Here is a 20724-nt window from a genome sequence, read left to right as displayed (position 1 = left end):
TCTATTTCACTTTAAGAAGGACAAAGTAAGCAGAGCGAATCATCTTTCATTCCCTCCTTCCCTCCCTTTCTCCCTCTCTTGCTTAGGGAACACACTGGTTAGAGCAGGAAGCGATGCAGAGGTGACTAAAGCCTGGTGTTAAATCTGAGGACTTAACCTTTTCTCACTTCACAATTTAGGGCCTCAGAAGATACTAGGCAATCCCATAACCCTCCTCCAAGACCCAGGTAAGGGCTGTAAAAAGAGGTGGCTGGCAATAAAGTTGCTACTGCATGTGAGCAAAGGGGCAAGAGGAGGCAGCCGGTAAAGGCTGCTGTTGTTCTGGGAGTTTAGGGAAGGTTTGGTTTTGTGTAAGAGGAGCTATGGAATATGAGCGGTCAGTGTCACAGGCCCACTACAGTGAATTTTATGACCCAGTGAAAGACAGGTCCAAGAGTCATGCAATGAGTGTGTTTTGTAAAAATCCATTATTTATAGAAAGAAATAGTTATTGGCAAAAATCTGTCCAATCAAATACAATGACTTCATTTAGAATCGAGTATGTTACAATCTAAATTAAATACACGGGTACAGTTCAGAAATCACACACAGATCTTCAAACCTTCAGAGTTATACATTGTTCTTTTCAAATGGGGGGTCGTTTGACTACAATCTAACCTGGTAAGTTACAGTGGGCGCTGGACTTCACACTTGTGCCAGCACATGTACTGGAGACACACATGCTCCATGTGGCTTTCATTTTTAACAAAGTGCTAAACCCTAACAGAGTTATGCTTTCCACACAACAGTTAATGGCACCCTATCGGGCATTTACTCACCTTGCTGGCGTGACTGACTATACTCACAGAAACGGGTGGATGGGAAGGAGCCAGGGCCTGTGCAAAGGACAGCCAGAGGCTTCCAACCAGATTAAAAATGAGGAGTCGTATAAGAAACGGGTTTATTAGAAAAACATGTAGTGTACACGGGCTAACTTCTATCACCGGGGTACACCCCGGCTATTTTGTAATTAAAATCTGACAGGGGTCTGATGTCTTCAGAAGTTAGTGGTGACTCCATTCCTGTTGTGTGCCTGGGAGGAGTCCTCTTCAGAGGGCTGACGCCCATGCTTCCTGCGGCAGTTCAGCTCATCAGTTAGCACAGGTGCAATGCACACGGGCATGACTTACGGGGCAGCGCATCCTGTGTGAGCCATCGCACCTCCACCCCAGAGCCACTAGCACGCGTGTGCTGTCCACGAGTCCTCGAGTTCGTGACACCGAGTCCTGCATTATTATTACCTAGTAGTCATTAAATTAACGTGAGACTCTGTCACTTAACAGAACCTCTGAGAGAATCCTTTCTTCACCTTTTCTCCCAGCGCATGTGCGAGTCCAAGCAAAGGTGCAGTACTGAGGTCCCTTTAAAGTCCCACCAGTCTGTGGCCTCAGACCGAGACGACCACATCAAGGTACAGCCTGTCATAGGATTCCCTGAAGCACAGAATGAGAAGAAGACTGAGCAGACACGACCCGGGAAGGCACCAGTTGAACCAAGACAACTCTGTAAGACAAAAAATAAAATAAACTCAACTCGACAGCATTTTAAGCATTTCTGCGGCATCAGGAAAGATGGCTGCTCCACGTTCCCAAGCAAGCATAACGAAGGCATCCTGGAAGCTACTGTCCTGCACACTGACAGTCCGGATGTGAGTGACGTGTGTGATGTATTACCAGACTTCATGTAGAATATTTAATCGATGTGGTTAATACATTTTCAGCAATTTGATACACCTTAACTTTGGTTGAAAATCAATCTATTAATTGAAAGGGGAAAAATTGATCACCTTTCGTGTTAGCTTGTGAGATTGTTAATTATATTTTAAGAGTCCTCTGTCACTGGCATTCTTGTCTTGGTTTAGAAATATCTAGTGGGTTTAGATAAAGAGAAAAGTCACATTTGATTTTATGTACACACACACACGTGTGTGTATGTGTGAGCTGCATGCATGTTGAGTGTAGGAGGTGTGCACACAGAGGTCAGTGTCCTCCTCCACACTCCGCCTTATTCTCCTGAGACAAGGTCTCTCACTGCACCTACAGCTCCTGAGGTTTTTATTTTACCAGCTAGACTGGTGGTCAGCCAACCCCAGCCATCCTCCTGTCTCTGTCCCCGGGTCATTGATGCATGTGATCGTGCCCAGCTTCTTACATGGTTGCAGACGATCGGAGTTAGGCCTTCATGCTTGCACAGTAACCCACTGAGCGGTCTCCCCTCCTTCTCAACTGACTTTTAAGATAATATTTTCATATGTTTTGATGGAAATATAATGTTCTCAACAAAAATATTTAATATTACCCACTGCAACATGAATTAGAATATATGGAAAAATAAGGTAAGAATTAAAGAATTAATCATTTCTACTCCCAGAGAGAGCAGTGTATTATGTCACCTTTTCTAGTTTTCCCTACTACCATGAAGAGTCACAGATTATGCCAACCATTGGGAAACGCAACGTTATCCAAGCAGGTGACGTGGCTGTTATCTGACTTAATGCCATCAAGAGTAAATTTAAAAAATGCTCGTGTCCAGGAGTAACAGGACATCCTGGGCCACCTGCTGGGTCACTCAACTGTGACTACCTCTGGCTGCTTCTCAGCGTTCCGGGGACCATAGGCTAGGGGCCTGCATCGGGCCAGCCTCCCTCTGCCTCCACCCATCAATCCCCAGGCTTGGAAACAAGTAGCTTCTTGGCAGGAGAACTTGTCAATGGTGGTTAGGGACAACTTCTCTAGTCTAATATCATCAGTTCCAACGGGGAAAAGAAAGAAGGAATATGGCTTTTCCTTCTTCCCTCCTTTCCACAGGTTTATATTTTCCCTTTGTCTTCCTATAGAATGCTAAGACGGCTTCAATCTCTAGCGGTCTGTCTTGAACCCCATAGCACTGCTTTACTTTAACCTCCAGCTCACAGAGCATAAGAACCCCCTGTGTGAACACTGAGCCCGAAGGCGGTGCTTCTGTGACTTTTGCTATACTGTGCTGAGAAGCAGTGTCCTTACCTCTCAACGACGACACAGTTAAAGATGGTATTAAAGATGGACTAGGTATTCCACAGGGTAAACAGGTGTGGACTCCACTTTCTGCCAAGCTTTCTGTGTTCTACCTGGATTTCACAGAACCCCTGAATCCCGAGAGAACCTCTGGTCCCTACCATCATGGTTCCTCAAAGGACAATTTCTCAGGCAATTTTTACCTTTATGTTAAACACACAGCCTGGATTTCTGACGATAACTTTACTAGGTAGGAGAAAGCAGTTAGGGGAAGGGATTAACCAGCAACTGTACTAACAGTGAGCTCTCTGATTTGACCGCCACAGTGTACATGCAGGATAAAAGGAAGCAGATACCTGACAGTGTGGCTCACAATGGCACCTACTGAATCACAGTGCTTTAATTTACAGGAAGCTACAGCAATACACGTGCCACGTCTGACTGACGTAGCCTTGGCCATCCTGCAAGCAGGGCTTTTGTCTAATATGCCAAAGCTCAACATTTATTTCATTATTTCTGCCTAGGTTCAGATGTTTCTTCATTCCTGTGTCTCTCTGGAAAGTCAAATCCACTTTTTAGAAACTTACAAGCACAAGTGAGCTTTAAAAACCACTTCTCTTCTCAGAAAGCAAATGGTCTAAGGCAGGGGAGTACCTACATCTCCATACTGAAGACCATTCATAGAAACTATAGCTGGGCAAGGGGGGTAGGGGTGGGGTGGGGGTGGGAGTAGGGGTGGCAGGGGTGGTTACTTAAACATTTAATCTGTCTAAATTGTTTAATCTGTCTACACTGTAAAGCCAACAAACTACTGACTTTCTGAGCTGGGTGTCAGAGAATTTAACAGAATGAGACCCAATCCACTGAAATGTTTGTATTCTTCCCACCAGGAAGCAGAAGTCCATGCCAGAAGGCAGGACTACAGAACACATCCCTGTGTGAGCTGCTTGCCAATGGCTACCACACAGCAGCTTCATCCTCAATGCCAATCTGCAGCTCAAGGGCCACACTTCACTCTGCTTGGGCTCTGCACAGCACCTCTGCCCTGGCCCTGTGTGCCAGTGTTGTGCACACACTCACCTGCGCGGCACCCCTGAGCTGGCCCTGTGCACCGCACACCGCACAGCACCCCTGCACTGTTGGTTCACCTTCTGTCCCTCTCCCAGAAGCTAACCTCTTCCCTCTTCTCAGCATCACCATGCTTATCGTTTGGCCATCTATAAGCACCATCTCCAGAACTTCTAGAGTCAACTGGTGTTCAGCAAAACCATTTCCATTCTCCCTGTGAGACCCAGTGGGCACCCAGACCCTGTCATGGCCTGTTTCCTGCACTCCACAGGGTCCCCTCCCGCCCTCACACCACAGCACTCTCCTTAGGTGTAACTAACATCCCTGGTCCCCATCTGCTGATCCTCCCCCTTAGCAGTGCTTCCCCCTCAGCCGGGTCCCTGCATCTTCTGAATGACACCATAGCCTCAAATCCTGACAGCCACTTCAAAATCTTTATACATTTAGACAAAATTTATCACTGCGCTTAGAAACAAAATACAGCACATTAGACAAATTTCAGAATATAAATCGGATTGCATCTGAGAGCACACGGAGGACGCTGCATCCCCACACTGGTTTTTTTCTTGATGTTATTAAAGTAAAGCATCACTGCACTGTCACAGTTCATCAAGGGTCTCAGAGCAAACTTCCCCTTACAGTGGAGAGTGACTGACCTTGAAATCCCCACATCAGAATACTAAAACATCTCCGATTCGGTTTCCTGTGCTAAGGCCCAACTGAAAGGCTCTGTGGCCCAGAGCTCCACATAAGCCAGTGGCCTTACTCTCGAGCCCACCTTCTGGCAGGGCATTCCTTGTACAGGCTTGTGTGGGAGAGAGTTGCACAGCTTTGAAAAATTATCGAACACAGGCACCAGGCAGCTTGGTGTGGGCGGGAAAGAACCGACAGCAGAGTACTTCTCTGAGAGGAGAGCTAAACTCACAGCTCTTACGATGATCAAAACCCAGGTTGTAGCCACACACGGGGACACATGTCTGTCACTGTCGATGCTGTCGAGAGTAAGGCAGGAGGGTGGCTAGGGCCCTGGAGTCTAAGACAAGTCTGGGGAATACAGTGAGACTAGATCTCTTTAAAACCAAACTAAACCAACCAAACAAACCAATTCCAGGCTTTCCTAAAAAACGATAAGTTCGGGCCTTTCAAGCGAGCAGTAATAGTTGAACCTCCACATCTGCTTCCTAGGCAACTGTCCATCTTAAAGCCGCGAACTGTGCTCCTTCCACACTGGCTTGATGGAAGACCATCAAGTTCATTGGACAAAATACTGAGGACTCTGGGCAAATCATTTTCAGATTTATAGTTTATCCTCAGTCCTGAAGCACGTGGTGCTTTGCTGCAGGTTTGTAGGGCAGTGACAGTCACTGTGTGGAGGGACTTCACCTCGGGTCACACTACTAAGTAACCTGTGCCTGTGTGTGGTCTTGACACGCTCGCAGGATTTTCTCTGGAACAGAAGCCTGCTCACTTACACCATAGCATCAACGAGTTAGTTACCAAGAAGAAACAAAACATGCCTCCCGAGTGTGCACTGTGCTCTCACACCTACCTGCACATCCACTACCCACATGCTGGTGTTTACTTCAGACAGTTACCTCTCTGTCTGGAAATCATCCTGGTGGATTAAATTCATTATTACTGCAAGTTTCATTTGCTCACAGCAGCCAAGAGGTTAGGCAGAAATCCTACACCAGCTGTTCAGTTAGGAGTAAGAACACATGATCAGAATTCGGCTAATGAGAGGACCATGTTCTCCCAGCCAGAATAATTCTTGTTGTAACCAGAGCAGGCAAGGGTTAGCAGAAATGGTGCTTGGTACTTTTCTGGCCACTATCCATGGTTCCAGCTATGTCACGACAGGTGTCAATCTCTAACGGATCTACCAAAGGCTGTTGCTGGGAGCCAGCACTTGAGAGGCAGAGGCAGGCAGATCTCTGAGTTTGAGGCCAGGCTGGTCTACAAAGTGGGTTCTAGGATAGCCAGGGCTACCCAGGGAAACTGTGTCTCAAGACCCCCACCCTCCAAACCCTGCTGCTAGACTTAGAAGAGCCGTAGATACCAAACCCCCAGTGTTCTTCTGCAGTAAGACAGAGTTGAAGCATAGAAACGTGAACTGAGTCTTCAAGAGCCATGTCTTGTGCTGGACCTTAGAGAGGTGGGCTCCACTGGGAAGTTCTAACTGCCCCTCTCTTGTCTTTGTCATCTTGCCCTGTGATCTCTCTCACCATTCCCTGAGATCTTCATCAGAGCTGGTATATCATCATCATCATGCAAGGAATGTCTAAAACAGTGATTACAATTAAACTTTAATAACAAAGTATCTGACCAGAAGGAATGGGAAACTGAGTAAGACACAGTTTTAGAGTGCTTGCTGTTATTGGTGCCTACCCTGCTTTACACTGATCAATAATGTCATACACTGGAGACCAAAGAAAGAGATTCAGTGGGGAATAACATTATCCAACATCAGCTGCTGCTTTTAAACCCTGTGAGGAAATAAAGTATGTCTAGTTCACAGGATACCCATGTTCTTCATGGCTGCACAGACTCTTAGTAAAACTGGGCCCATCAGCTGAAAAATTGTTTCTATCTTGTTAGGGACACATACTAGTTCTGAAGCTTTGCCATGCAAAGGCGACAGGCCCTTAATTTCCACTTGGACACAACTGAAGTGAATTAAAGCTGTAACACAACAGAGGAGAGGCTCTGTGTAGAAGGCAGATGTCCTTTCCCTAACAGGTGGTGTTTTCTGTACTGGAAACAGAGGAGACGAGGCAACGACTACATTGTGTTCCTCCCCTTGATGACTCACTAAGCCCCTACCAGGTGTAGGGGAGCCAAAACTTGTACCTGCAGCCCTGACTGACAGGGGCCATCTTGTTTGTTGTTAATCATGTTATGAAAATCATTGTCATTTGGATTTATTGTGCAGTTTGGAGGAGTTCAAGTTGCCATGATTTTGCCTCATTGCTTTGAATGTTTTGAAAATGTATTTCTGACCAAGGAGGTTAGGACAGTTATTACTTCAATTCCAGGCTTGTCAAAAGTTCCCTATAAACAGTGTGGCCTCCTGGAGTAGCCTGCTTCAGAGAACAGCCCACCGTATTGACTTACTCTTGTTCATCCCCAGGGCTTTAAACCACATCAACCCCGGACACTGATTCATGCTCTGCTCAGAGAGCACAGTGTACATGTGTTTGAAAAGCAATATCACCAGTTGACTGTCAATGCAAACTGGAGTGTTGGAATCACCTGGCCAGCTGGGAGGACACTGATGAGAGTAAATGACATTCTGCTCACCCCGGCTAATTCAAACACTCTAGGTGTGGGAACGCCCATGGACACACTTCAAGAAAAACAACTGTGGTTACTGCTTTCATAAAGTATACACTTTAGTGAGAGCTCTCCACACAGGTCTCCTATCCATCAGTTCCTCAAGCCTGTCTCAAAGCACATTTAGGCAGTGAATAATAAAAAAAAAAAAATCAAATCCTTACCTGTATGATAAAATGTGACAAAAAATAAAAGCACTCCCATGAACATATTACTTAAGAAAGTGACAACTCCACAGGTAATCCCTTCTGGCACGGGGTAGACAGTTTCCACAAAAAGCTCAAAGAATATAGGAACGCTGCTGTTCAAGAAGACTCCCAGGAGGATGCAGGAGGCATACAGTGTCACTGAAATAAAAACACAGATGCTTTAGTTCACGGACGGCAGCGGCGATGAGTCAGGGCAGACAGGACGTCGGGTCCCCCTAAGCAACAGTTCTGGAGCCGAGTCTCCTCCCCACGGTGGCTGATGAAGTCTGACAGGACATCACATAGCTGTCACCTCCTTGCTCTGGTTTTCTGCAGGAAGAACGGGTTCTGTTGCTGAGTGTTACCAGTTTATTTGCTTTCTCTTTCTGGTGAATTATTCCAAAGCACAAAAGCAATTTAGCATGAGAGACAAATTCAAAATTTTCTGGCCCAGCCTGAGATGGCTCTGTGGGTGAGCCCACCACCCAGCCTGATGACCGGAGTTCAATGCCCCAGGACCCACATGGTAGGAGGAGAGAAAAGACTCCCACAAGCTGTCCTCTGACCCCCATCCGTGTGGTGTGGCACATGCACCACACAATAAATAAATAAATATAAAAAAAATAAGGCTTTTGATGAAAAGTTTCATAAAAGTAAAAATACATTTTTCTCTGAGTCACAGACAAATGACGTTAGTGAATAAAATGCAGTAAGTTATAACAATCTTGTCTTGTTACAATGTTAAAGGGAACTTAAGATGCAAAGATAAATGTAGACACATGAAGTGGCACTGAAATTACACATGCAGACTGCTTCACAGTGGCTTCCTAGTGCCACACGAGGCACTCAGCATCCTTCCGGAGAATGCAGGAGGGAAGGAGTTCTGTGCCAGAGTCTTTTTAAATAAGGTCTGTTTTCACCACAAACACATATACTAACATGGTGCTGAGCCAACTCTGGGGATGCTGGCCTCTAATCGTAGCACTGGGGAGGCTGAGGTAGGAGGACTACAAGTTAGACAGCCTGAGCTACTTAGACACTCTCTCCGAAAATCAATCAGTCAATAAAGATTAAACAGGTGAGGAGGGTGGGAGGATCAGATTAGCAGGTTAGCCTACTAATGTTACTTGTAGTGCATTCCCTTGGAAGAGGATGCACTGTGGTTCTTGTAAGCACACTTAGCAGAGAGCACGCCACTCCAGCATTACCACAGCTCCTATCTGCCAATATGCTGTCAGTAACTCAAGTTTGGAGGTGGAACAGAGCCCTTGGGGGAGAGCTATAATATATACCTATATTCTAATAAAGATATCTGCTGACAATAATGCATAGAACGTAGTATAAAGTTACAAAAAATACTTTTGCTATAAATATTTATTAAGAAAAAAATTGCTGTGCAGAGCTGCAGAGAGTGAGGGCGTTAAACCAATCTCTTATGCGTCACAGATTCTGGCATTTCAAAGCACCAGAGTTAACCACAGCTGGCTCCAATCGGGTAAGCATCTACCTCCGGGAGGAAGACAGCAGTGCCATCAGTTTCTAATGGACTTCTCTGGTTGACCTCACTGCTGCCTCCCCTCCCCCACCACTTGTTCTCTAAAAATGTAAATGGCTGGCAATTACTCTGTGACTGCGGTATTGAACAACAATAGTGCAGTGTCCAGACCTACCACTGAGTGACACAGTGGCCCACTTACAGTCACCCATTAAAATAAGACATAGTCTTCAAGAGGTTCTTTGTCTCCATGCAGTGAGTTCACACGCCCAGGGTGCCAGAGGAACTGGATTGCCCTGGCCTTGGAGTTAAGGGGGCTACAAACGCAACTCAGGTCCTCTTTAAGAGCAGCATGCACTCTTAACCACTGAGCCACCTCTCCAGCTCCACCCCCACCCTCAGGAGATTCATAAAAATAAAGCACAACGTAGCACCCATGTTCACTACTGGCTGGATGCCAATCTCACAAACTTTCAGCCTTCCTTACTCGCACGTGACTCATGTGCAGTGTGCTGGGATGGAATATTGCTGGTAGCTTTTATAGTGTACTCTCTTTCCAATGTGCAATCATTTATTGATTGGTGAGATTACCACTGGGTAATCAGGGCAGAGAGAGAGAACTACTGGCCTAAGAACACATCATCTGGAGTGCAGAACAGAAGGTACCGAAATGAATGACAAGAAAGATGCAGCTTGTAGGGACCAGCAAGGGCTACTGCTTATTCTAGGACCACAAATGATGGAATTGGATGTTTTTAGGAAACAAAGCTGGAAATATTTCCTCTTTAACATTCCGGCTCATACTGTAAACCTGGCACTCACCATGGAGCCAGGAAATTTGAGTTCAAAGCCAGCCTGGACTCCATGGAGGGTCTCAAGACAATTTGGGTTAGAGTGAGAACTGTCCCAAACAGAACAAATCAAACTATAACAAAAATAAAACAAAAAAAAATCAAAAAAACCCACTTATCTATTGTTTATATTTTTGAAGGGGTTATATCCCTACATGAAATTCTAATCAGATGAAATAAAATAAATGATTACAGTAATCGTAGTCAATGTAAGAACTGACATGGCAAATGAAAATGTAACGAGACGTATATGCTGGAAGGGGGCTGGGTACGGGGTCTTGGAAGGAGACATCAAAGTCTATTGATCTTTACCAAGCTTGGTACAGAGGTAGAGCTGGGATCCATCTGGAGAGCATCATTTGGAGAAGGCAGACCTTGTTAGATAACCTTTAGGCCAAGCAGCTCTCTTGGCCCATGCTCACAAGGAATCTCTGAAGAACCAGAAAGGTCACCGGAGAGGTGAACGTTCTACTGTGGTTACTGTTGATGACCTTCTGGTAGAAGACCTTCATCTTCTGGCAGGTGATTTGGAAATCTCTGATGTAAATCACTGTGCTGACTGATTCAGAGTCTCCTGCTAGGATGTTGTGTGGGTACAGACACACTCAGGACAGTCACTGTTTGCAGTATGTGCAAAGACTGAAGACAAGCTAAATGGGGCTGCAGAAATACTTGGAAAATAAAAGCCAGTGCAGTCCTTGCGAAGGACCCAAATGATAACTAAGATCGCTTAGAAAACCAACACTACTAGGTGGATATGCTAACATCACTTTCTACTGCAAAACTAAAGACTCGAACTACACAGGGAAGAGTTAACCGAATGTCTTCCTAATCTGAAGGAGAGAAAGGCAGCTGTGAGCACTGATTTGACGCACACAGTCCTTAGTGTTCTGGAGCGTGCAGATTGTAGAAGCTGACTATAAAAAGTCTGAATTTGATTTCTACTTGAATTTCAGTTCAGCCTTGATGTAGTCAGTGGATGAGTGTCATCTATTCAAAGTCAAGTAGACAAGATAATTTCCTGCTCATCACAGAAGGTTCAAACAACACAATCATTAAATATTTCCATGACTTTTTATAATAGTGAGACTAAAATTATAATAAACTGCCTTTCAATTAAAACGTCAAGGTAATTTAGCAGAATAAACACAAATTGCTGATGCAGATTTTTTTTTTCAAAAAAGCTAATAAGATTTCATGGGACTGCACTTTAAGCTGCAAAAAAAGAGTCATGTATAATACTTAGCACGGTTAAAAGTGGATGTATGTTAGGCACGTAAATTGGGTAATAGCCCTGAAAGCCATTCTGGAGACAAACCAAACAGCTAAACTTTAGAGGGAGAAAACTATCGGAGTACATTTTCATTCACTAAAATATCCAACCCCTAGGTCAGTGGTTCTCAACTTTCCTAGAGCTGCAACCCTTTAGTAGGGTTCTTCATGATGTGGTGACCCAAAAACATAAAATTATTTTGTTACTACTTCAAAACTGTAATCTTGCTACAGTTTTTAATCACAATGTAGGGCTGGAGAGATGGCTCAGTGCTTAAGAGTACTGACTGCTCTTCCAGAGGTCCTGAGTTCAAATCCCAGCAACCACATGGTGGCTCACAACCATGTGTAATGGGGCCTGATGCCCTCTTCTGCTGTGTCTGAAGACAGCTACAGTGTACTACTCCTATACATAAGATAAATAATTCTTAAAAAATGAATCACAATGTAAATATCTGCGTTTTCCGATGGTCTCAGGTGACCCACAGGTTGAGGACCACTGCCCTGGGTGAGCAGCACTTACAAAAGAAACCCCAGCGAGGAGTTAGGTGTAGCTTTCTTGGTGTAGCGCCTGCCTGGCGAAGTCCTAGGCTTGATCCTCAGCGCTGTGTAAATTATGCACAGCCATGCACACTGTAACCCCAAGTCTGGAGGTGGAGCCTGGAGGACCAGATGTTCAAGGTCACCCTTGACTATCTAGTGAGTTTGGGGTAAGCCTGAGCTAAGTGGGACCCTGTTTATAAAATATAAAATAAATTCCAAAATTCAGGTAAGAAGAACTTCTGCAGTAAACATGAGACTCAAGATATGCTCTACCCACCAGGTGTCGTGGTGCACACCTTTAATCCCAGTACTCGAGAGGTAGAAGCAGGTGAGTCTCTGAGTTCAAGGCTAACCTTGTCTACAGAAGAATGAGTTCAGGATAGCCTGAGCTACATAGAGAACCCCTATCATGAAAACCAAAACAAAAGAAGAAAAACTATAGTGGAACTTCTCAGACTCGTCTTCGGTATAAAGAATGACAGAGATTTTAATAGAGGTTTAAAGCTTAGGTCTTTTGCTTGGACAGCCTCCCGGCCGGCTCATCTATTACAACCAATCAGTAGTGAGATAATCTGATACAATTCTAGATTATCTCTAGGTATAAGGGCTGTCCGATCTTCAAGTATCTGTGCAAGTGTAAGGACAAATATTTGCGCATAAAAGGCTGTTGATGGGCCAAAAAAATGACACTACCAATAGCCTGCCAAAATTTAGCTCCCTGCCAGTATAGAATTAACAACTGGAAATAAGAAGACAAACCTTCACACAATGTAAACAAGGTTACCCCAACAAAAAGCAAGGAAGATATGTCAACAGCAACTTTGTAATTTTGGACTTGGAAGCTTTTGTGACACTTTTAAGTCAGCATTCACACTATACCAAACTTAATCATCTTACCCGCTCTTTGGGACAGGTAAATTAAGTGTCTTAAATTGAGGTGACTAAAATCCTGAGAAAACAAAAACAAAAACAAACAACAACAGCAAACCACGCCAACTTGTTTAGATACAGGTTGAATTGGCAGTAAAATTAAGGACCTAAAAGCCTCAGGTGGAAGGTCGTCCCTCTCTTGGCATTTAGCACTTGGAGATTGAAGAGGGACCAACCTGCAGACAGAATCTTCATCCTCAAAGCTCCCTCCTCTGCTCTACACCGCAGAGTTCCTGTGCACAGTCCCACTCCCCTGGAGAGACAGACAGCTGACCTCACTGTTCTGAGTAAAGGACAACTGGGCTTCTGTAGACGATGGCCTCCTTCTTTTACTTCTATGTCACCTCCACAAATGCCCACCTAACACTGTTAATAACACTGTCCAGGCTACGGTTCTACTGTTCTACCAAGCCACTATGCCAGGCCGAGAGACCCCAAACATCGGCGTTTCTATCTAACAGTACTGATACACACGCATGTCTCAAGTCTGTATGCTACTGTAAAGCTGGAAGTGACTGCCCAGAGACAGACTGACAGAGCCGAAGGCAGAACATCCTCAGGTCACAAAGGAAAAGAACTGGAATCATCTGCAGAGTAGGTCAACAATTACTGTCTGAGTATCTTCGAGGAAAAACTTAGCTTGTGCCTTTCTTCAAATCCATTTGTCAGTGGCTGATGGCATGAGGCTACAGCGGTAAACAGATGCTCTGTCTGCGATCACTCCTCTGCTATCTCCTGGCTTGGCAACCATCTCCAGCACAGTGAGGAAGGTAATTACATGCCACTCTCAAAACAAGTGTCTGATCAGAAGCAGCCATGCGCCCTGGTCTCTGACACAGCAGGAAGGTGGGTGCACCAGTTCTAGGAATGTTTTGCTTTTAATTAAAAAAAAAGGGGGGGGGTCTTGAGAGATGCTTCAGAGCTTGAGTAAGAATGCTCTAGAGTTCTGTTCTCTCCCGGGGAAGCTCGCAATCCCCTATAAGAGGTCCTGCCACATACATTTAGAATGCTATTATTATTATTACTGTGTATGTGGACAGCTCTGTGGAGTCAGTTCTCTCCATTCAACTTTCCGTGGGTTCACCCCCACTCCAGGACAAATGTCTCCCCCTGATGGACTGCCTCACAGGCCCCACTCCAGCAATGCTTCACGAAGACCCTGATGTGGGAGGAGGTGAGTCCAGAGGAACCAGGTTGGTCAGTGGTGTGCACACACAGCTCTTGGGTTGTTGGGGAGAGAGTGAGTTATATGACTTAGGCCAGACATGGTAGATGTCTCCAGATGCTGAGGGCCACTAAAGGGAGATGACTTGCTCTCCAGAGCTTGCTGCTCCAGATAGACTATAACTTGCTGGGGGGAAAGGACTTAGGACCCAGAGTTGACCAGCAAGATAGGAAAGTCCTTCCCTCTAGGGGACATGCACGTTACCATCACATAAAGGTATATCTGAGGTGCTACGAAAGAGGTCTCACTTAAATGTTTCTGTATTTACTTTTCTTGTCAAATTGGCTCTGAACTGGCTATGTAGCTAAGGAAACACTTGAACTTCTGATCCTCCTGCCTCTGACCACGAACCACAATACCCTTATCCACACACTAGGCGGGCACCCTACCAACTGACCGACACCTCCAGTGTGAGGGCTATTGTCCATTATTTTATTATTATTATTTTCAACTCTGTGTGTGTGTGTGTGTGTGTGCGCGCGCGTGCGCGCGCATGTGCGTGTGCATGTGTGGCTTTTGTACATAAGCATGTGGACTCTCTGGAGCTAGAGTCACAGACAATTGTGAGATTCCCCCAGGGTGCAATGAACCAAGCTCTACTCCTCTGTAAGAGCACAGCACTTTCCTAACCCCTGCGCCAGCTCTCGAGCCCCCAGGTTCATTTACTGAATGATAAATTATATCAAATGGGTAAAGTTCATTTAAGCATATCAGGGACAAATTTTAACTCACGAAGCAAGGTCTTTCCCAGAATATAAAACAAAGCCCTCACAGTGCTCACAGATGAACAAGAGTAGCCAAGGATTTGTTTACATTTTTAATAAGATATAACATGTAAAACAAAAATCATTATGAATTACCTTATGAGAGTTAAGAAATTTCTCTGATTTAGATTTAGGACATGAATACGCGTTATAGACAAGTTTTCTTACTTGCACACTGACGGAACTTTTATTTTAGGATAAAGCTGGGAAAGGCAGCAGGCAATTATTAGATTAGACCGTTACTAGAACTGTTTCCTGTTTCCCCATTGAAAGTAACTTTGTACATGAAAAAACACTTCCTCTGGAAATTAAGGCAGAGGTGAAGAACAGCAACAGCGAGGGGCAAATGGAGACCTCACAGATTTTGAGTAGGCTGAACAGAGAAAACAATACACATCCTAGAGAGAAAGTTCAATGCCTAAGAGCATGAAATGCTCTTGCAAGGACCGGAATTCTGCCCAAGATCCGCAGGGTGGCCAGCAACCACCTGTTAATTCCAGAACCGTCTGGTGTCTGTGGGCACTGGCACTCACATGCACATGCACATAAACACATAAAAATAAACCCTGGAAACAAACAAACAAAGCCCAAACCACATCCATATAGATAGTCAGGCATATTTCACAGCGTAGACAAGCAATGGACGTAAGATCGCCTGCTTGAGTCTCCCCAATAGCTGGGTTACAGGTGTGTGCCACTAGCCTGGCTCTCTGGCTCTGTCACTGAGCTGCACCCCTCTTTCACATCATGCATCTCCCTAAAAAGTATCTGCGGTAGCCCTCATAACCTGCTGGAAATTAAGCCCGAGGCGCATGGGGCTCGCCCAGGTGAGAACGCCAGGACTGTGGCGATGTCATTAGGGACTCTGACTTCCTTCTGTGCTGTTAATTTGCAGGCACCCTTGTTTAGCCTCTTTGCTGGCACACTCTAGTCCCATAAAAATTGACTGTTTGCTATGTTTACAGTTCCGTATGGCTGAAAGGCAAAGTAATTATCTTGCAGAAATGAAGCACGACAAATAATCCTTGAAAGAGTGGGCCTGGAGACTGGTTGTGAAACGATACCAGCATGTAGGTTTATCAGACACTTCCCAGACCCCCAAATTATTTATGGCTTGGAAGAAGGCAGTGTACTATTAAATCATGAGTGCTGACTGACTGCCTTCTGAAACACAATTCTGCCTAAGACTTATTTCTCTTGAACATCTCCACAAATAAATATTACATGATCTCCTTTGCTCGATCCTTTGAGCATTTTATTACTTCCAGAAATCATTTTTAAAGCATCCTCTGTGTGTGCATGCAGCACATGCTCATGTGTGTTTATGCCACCGTGCACGTGTGAGCATAACCTTGGGTGTTAGCCCGAGGCAGACACAGGCCCAGAGAGCTGGTCCACGAGAGGCCAGGTTTCCAGTCCCTGCCTGCCGCTCCCTGTGCAGCATTGCAGTTGGGCTGGAAGTCACACCTGACCTCTGACATGGGTTCTGTGGTGTCAAGTTTGGGTTGCCACAGTCATGTGCCACGTTTTATACACTGAGCAACCTTCCCAGCCCTCATGACTGTCACACCCAGAAGTCTCACAAACCCATTCTCCTCTTGATCATTTTCTGTTTTCCTCTTCTGAGCCATCACTAATGAGCACGAGTAAGAACCCCTTCCACGTCACTACTGTATTTCCTGAAAGCTTCACGTCACCCATTTCCTTAAAAATGTTTACAAATCATATTCAGCGCTCTGAGGGGCTATGTGTATGCTTTTAATTCCTCATGCTACTAAGATGGGGCATGACTGGAGGGCGTGTGTCTGCTCTAACTTTTTATGTGCTATTAAAATGGGAATAATCACTGTAATAAAGTCAAGACGCAGGAAAGCAAAGCGGCTTCCTCTCTGGCCCGTGCTCACTGCCTGGCTCTCAAAGCTCAAAGGCTTCTTCTCTCGAGTAACACAGATGCTACCGGTGATCAGCTATTGCTCTAACGGGTGTCTGTCCAGCAGGACACCTCCCTTCCGCCTTACCCTGGAGTTACTGGGTAGCACCAGTGCACACTCTAGTAAGTTGAGATGAAATTAGATGAATAATCGCTCCCAAGGCAACTTCTGTCAAACAGTCAAATTGTATTGTTTCAGCAAACTCAACGCAAAAGCGCTCACATTTTTCAAAATGCCACTTTGTAAGCATTCATCCGTACAGTAAAAAATGACTGTGTGAGCTGTGGCTAACAGGGCTAGACATCTCATTCTCAGATCAGGTGACTAATGTGCTCACAACGGTTGTTTATAGCGAAAGCCTCTAGATTCTGAAGCACTCCCGTTATCTAGTCAGGAGGTTATTTATTTGTCCTGCTGTAAACAGTTCAGTTAATTAATAATGAAATTTTAAACACTAAGTTTTCCTGAGGGAAAGAACACATACTGCTGACGGCTTCCAAGAGGATGTGTGTGAGCCAGTGCATCTATCAGCCCCGTGCCTTCAGAGACAATGCCGTGACCCAGTTTTCCTTCTGCAGAGGTGGCAACTCTAATAGTGAGATCCGTGGACTACAAAGACTGATGACGGTTGTCACGAGACGGTGCTGCAAGCAAACTTAACTAGCTTTTAGCTTACTGTGTCCACAGTTGTGCGGACACACTAGCCACTGTTTAGGGATGAGGAGGGTCTGAGGAACATGCTGTCTGATGGTTCCGTTCTTACTGAGACACTGGAGTGGGCACACAAAGGTGGGTGAGCTGTTGGGGTGACCGTCTCAGGGGCCTTCTGCTATAGCCATGGCACTGCTTCCTAGTTATGACTGCCTCACATGTCTTTCACAGAGACTTTCCTGACTCACATATAAAAGCCCGTCAGAACAACAGTAAGCATTCTAGGAAAGAAAGATACACTACAAAGAAACACGAATTTGCCATTACTGACTTTAAAATATCAACCTCAAAGTCTAGATCTGTCCATAATTAGATTCTGTAGTAAATTCCCTTTCACGGAACCTCCTTCACTTACAAAGAACTAGGTCAGATTTTTACAAAGATAGAGGGAGTACCTGTGATAGATTTATTAAAATTCCCCATTGTTCCATTAAAGTGTGCCCCTTGCCTTCCCTGCAGCTTGTTGAATGACAAAGAGTGACAGCCCTATCTACTGAGGCTCAGGATGAGATAATGGACTCCCCTCTCCCTCCCCGTGCAGGGCTGGAGACAGAATTTATGAGGCGGACACCCACACTCCAGATCTTCAGCCTGGAAAGGAGAGCAAGGTACACATAGAGACCAACCTGCTAAGTGCTACTCGGTCTGAAGCAAGACAGGCTATGAGGCTGGAGAGGGGAGCTGACACAAGCTAGTTCTTAACCCAGGCTTTCAGGAAGCTAAAAACTATCCTTCCGGAATAGCTAAGTGACATCACAAAAACTGACTCGCCAGTGAAAACAGCAGTAAAATGCATATAAATATCATGACGTAAGTACAGGGAGCATTTGTTAAGATGGGAACATGGAACTCGACCTTCCAATCCAGCCCTGATTTATGCTAGAGGTCTGCCTCTGCTCTTCCTGTCTAGCTCACTTCCTGTCAACCAGAGGCTGGAAATGTGGTCATAATCAGGTCAATCACATCAGTGGGAGATTAAAATGATGTACAATTTTCAAATATACCCTGCCCCGTGTATAAGAGATATACTCATTATACAAGTCCAGGCAAAAGCTGACGTAAAAGTTACGTTTCCTCCTAATGCCTCCGCTCACAGATGACGCTGCACCCGGCCTCTACAGTCTTATAATGGACAACCAATAGTTGTCCTCAAGCACTCACGACTATGATCCTTCAAAGTCTCACACATGCAGACTTCTAGATGAGATCCTGAGAAAAGTCTGCCTGTGATTCCATGGATGAGGGAAGCTGTGAACTAAACTGGATCCATCTGAGTGCTGCCCAAGTACTGGCTAAACTCAGCGAGAATGCAGGGAAAAAAAAGATCTGGTGGTGGAGAGATGGCTCAGCAGAGACTGGCTGCTCTTCTGGGACCTGGGTTTGATTCCCTGCACCCACATGGCAGCTCACAACTGTCTGTAACTCTACTTCCAAGGGTTCTGTCGCCTTCTTTTGGCCTCCCTTGGCACTGCATGGGTGTGGTTCACAGACATACAGCAGGCAAAACACCTATCCACATACAATTAAATAAGTTTAAAAGGAAGTCTGACTCAAAACACTTGCCTAATCCTTTGAAAGCCCATGTAGGAACAGTGGTATATGAAGTCATAGATTTTTAGCCAGGGTCTAATTATTACGCCTAACGCCTCGGCTTCAGAGCTCGAGGGGACTGATAGAAGAGTTCTCCTTTTCCAGCATTAGGAGGGAATTTAAGTTGTTAAACTTTAACAAAAAACAAAACAAAACAAAGAAAACCCCTAAAAACTTTGTTTTTTGAATCTACAAAATAGATCTATCTACTATTTATTGATTGACTGATTGACTGATTGAATGATTGTATACGACTCAGCAGCCACTTAAAGAGTAGTAGCTATAGACTGAAAGAACGACCACAATTACTACAGAGTGTGTGCATCTGATGGGCAATTCCCAATTGATTACTGCCACCCTCATTTCCTGCTCTAGATCAGTTCTGTAGAGATCTGCTCATTTACTTCATCGACTGCTAATAAACTAACTTGTCAAAACTATGCCATCATCAGATGTCCCCCCCCCCCCCGACACTGGGCACTTCCCTGGGCTAGAGCCCAGTAGATGTCAGCACCCAGTATAGCCCCTCTGAGTTTCCTGGGGCTCTCAGTCTCACAGGACTGCTTACCATGTCTGTGAAAGTGGCGTATGTCAGTGCTGCTGGTGCACAGATCCTGGTTCTAATACCAGACCAGAGATCCAAAGTAGGATGTGCAGAAATTCTAAACTCTAAGGGGCAGGAGGGAGGGTATGGGGGTGGGGGGAACCACAAAACCTTCAGATTCTTATTTACTTCTACTTATCAAATGCTGGTATGACGTTAATCCTTCAATGTACTTCACAATAAATAATCCTGTAATTGAGCATGCAATCCACTGTGGCTAAAAATTACTTGCGATATGAGTTAAGATACCTGTGTCTTAAGCAATGTTTTCATTAGAAGAGAGGAAGAAACAGTCATAGCGTCTCTTGCCTTCCTTAAGCCATCAGGAATCTAGACAAGACCCTCGGGGGACAGAACGATGCCTCTTTCCCTAAAGATTGATGTTTCAGTCTCTGGATTTATCCATGTGTTACCTTACAGGGCAAAGAGGATTATGCCTGAGATGGAATTAAGGTTGCTAATAACTGGAGTCTGAAATTGGGAGATTATCCTGGATTATCTGAGTGGGCCCAATGGAAGCCAAGAATCCCTCAAAAGGGACAGACGGTACAGATACAACTGTTGAGTGAAGTCACAGGGCTGATGTCACCCAGAGGTGAGGAAAGAGATTCCCCTGCAGTCACCATGATGCTGTTGGCCCAGACACCTATGGCAGATCCCTTCCCACGCTCAAGGGTTGCACGGTAACAATCTGTGCTGCTGAGCCAGTTTATTTCTGTAACCAACTACAGCAATGATAGGAAAACCTTGGAACTTACATTAGTGATAACAGTAGAAATAGCAGCAACTATAAATATTCCTGGTCATTTACACAAACTAAGTAAGGTGGCTACAGCTTCCAAAAACCACGCTCTATGCAGAAAATGTGATGACTCCATGTAAAATAAGGCAGCAGGCCGGATCAGAGACTGTTGGCAGGCATGCTTTAGATGTACCTGTGCTCTCCCTCTACTGTAACTGCTTAGTAACAATTATAAACGGGATAAAGGTGCTATGCTCTGGTGTGAATTTTACACAAAAACATTTTCATGCTGTATGAGATACTATAAAGAGGACACTTCCCTTCATGAAATATTCAATATTTCTTGGATTCTTCTAATCTGGGATGGACGCGCACACACACGCGTGACATGTACACATATGTGTGCAGCTGCACATGTACATGAGCTTATACACATGTGAGATTT

General features: G+C 45.0%; 1 protein-coding gene across 2 annotated transcripts in view; it reads right to left on the bottom strand.

The window, feature by feature from the left end:
• Nucleotides 1–448: 448 nt before the first annotated feature.
• Slc49a4 (solute carrier family 49 member 4) overlaps nt 449–20724 on the bottom strand; it is a 73288-nt gene continuing 53012 nt past the window's right edge. For both annotated transcript variants that reach the window (XM_039088342.2, NM_001012017.1), the window contains 2 exons: nt 7598–7780; nt 449–1542 (listed from right to left, as the gene is read on the bottom strand). In XM_039088342.2, coding sequence (XP_038944270.1) covers nt 1427–1542; nt 7598–7780 — 299 coding nt within the window. In that variant the 3' untranslated portion in view covers nt 449–1426. The remainder of the gene's footprint in view (nt 1543–7597; nt 7781–20724) is intronic.

This window comes from Rattus norvegicus, chromosome 11, assembly GCF_036323735.1.
Source record: "Rattus norvegicus strain BN/NHsdMcwi chromosome 11, GRCr8, whole genome shotgun sequence".
NCBI classification, from domain to species: domain Eukaryota; kingdom Metazoa; phylum Chordata; class Mammalia; order Rodentia; family Muridae; genus Rattus; species Rattus norvegicus.
This window is presented reverse-complemented; position numbering and strand designations above follow the sequence as displayed.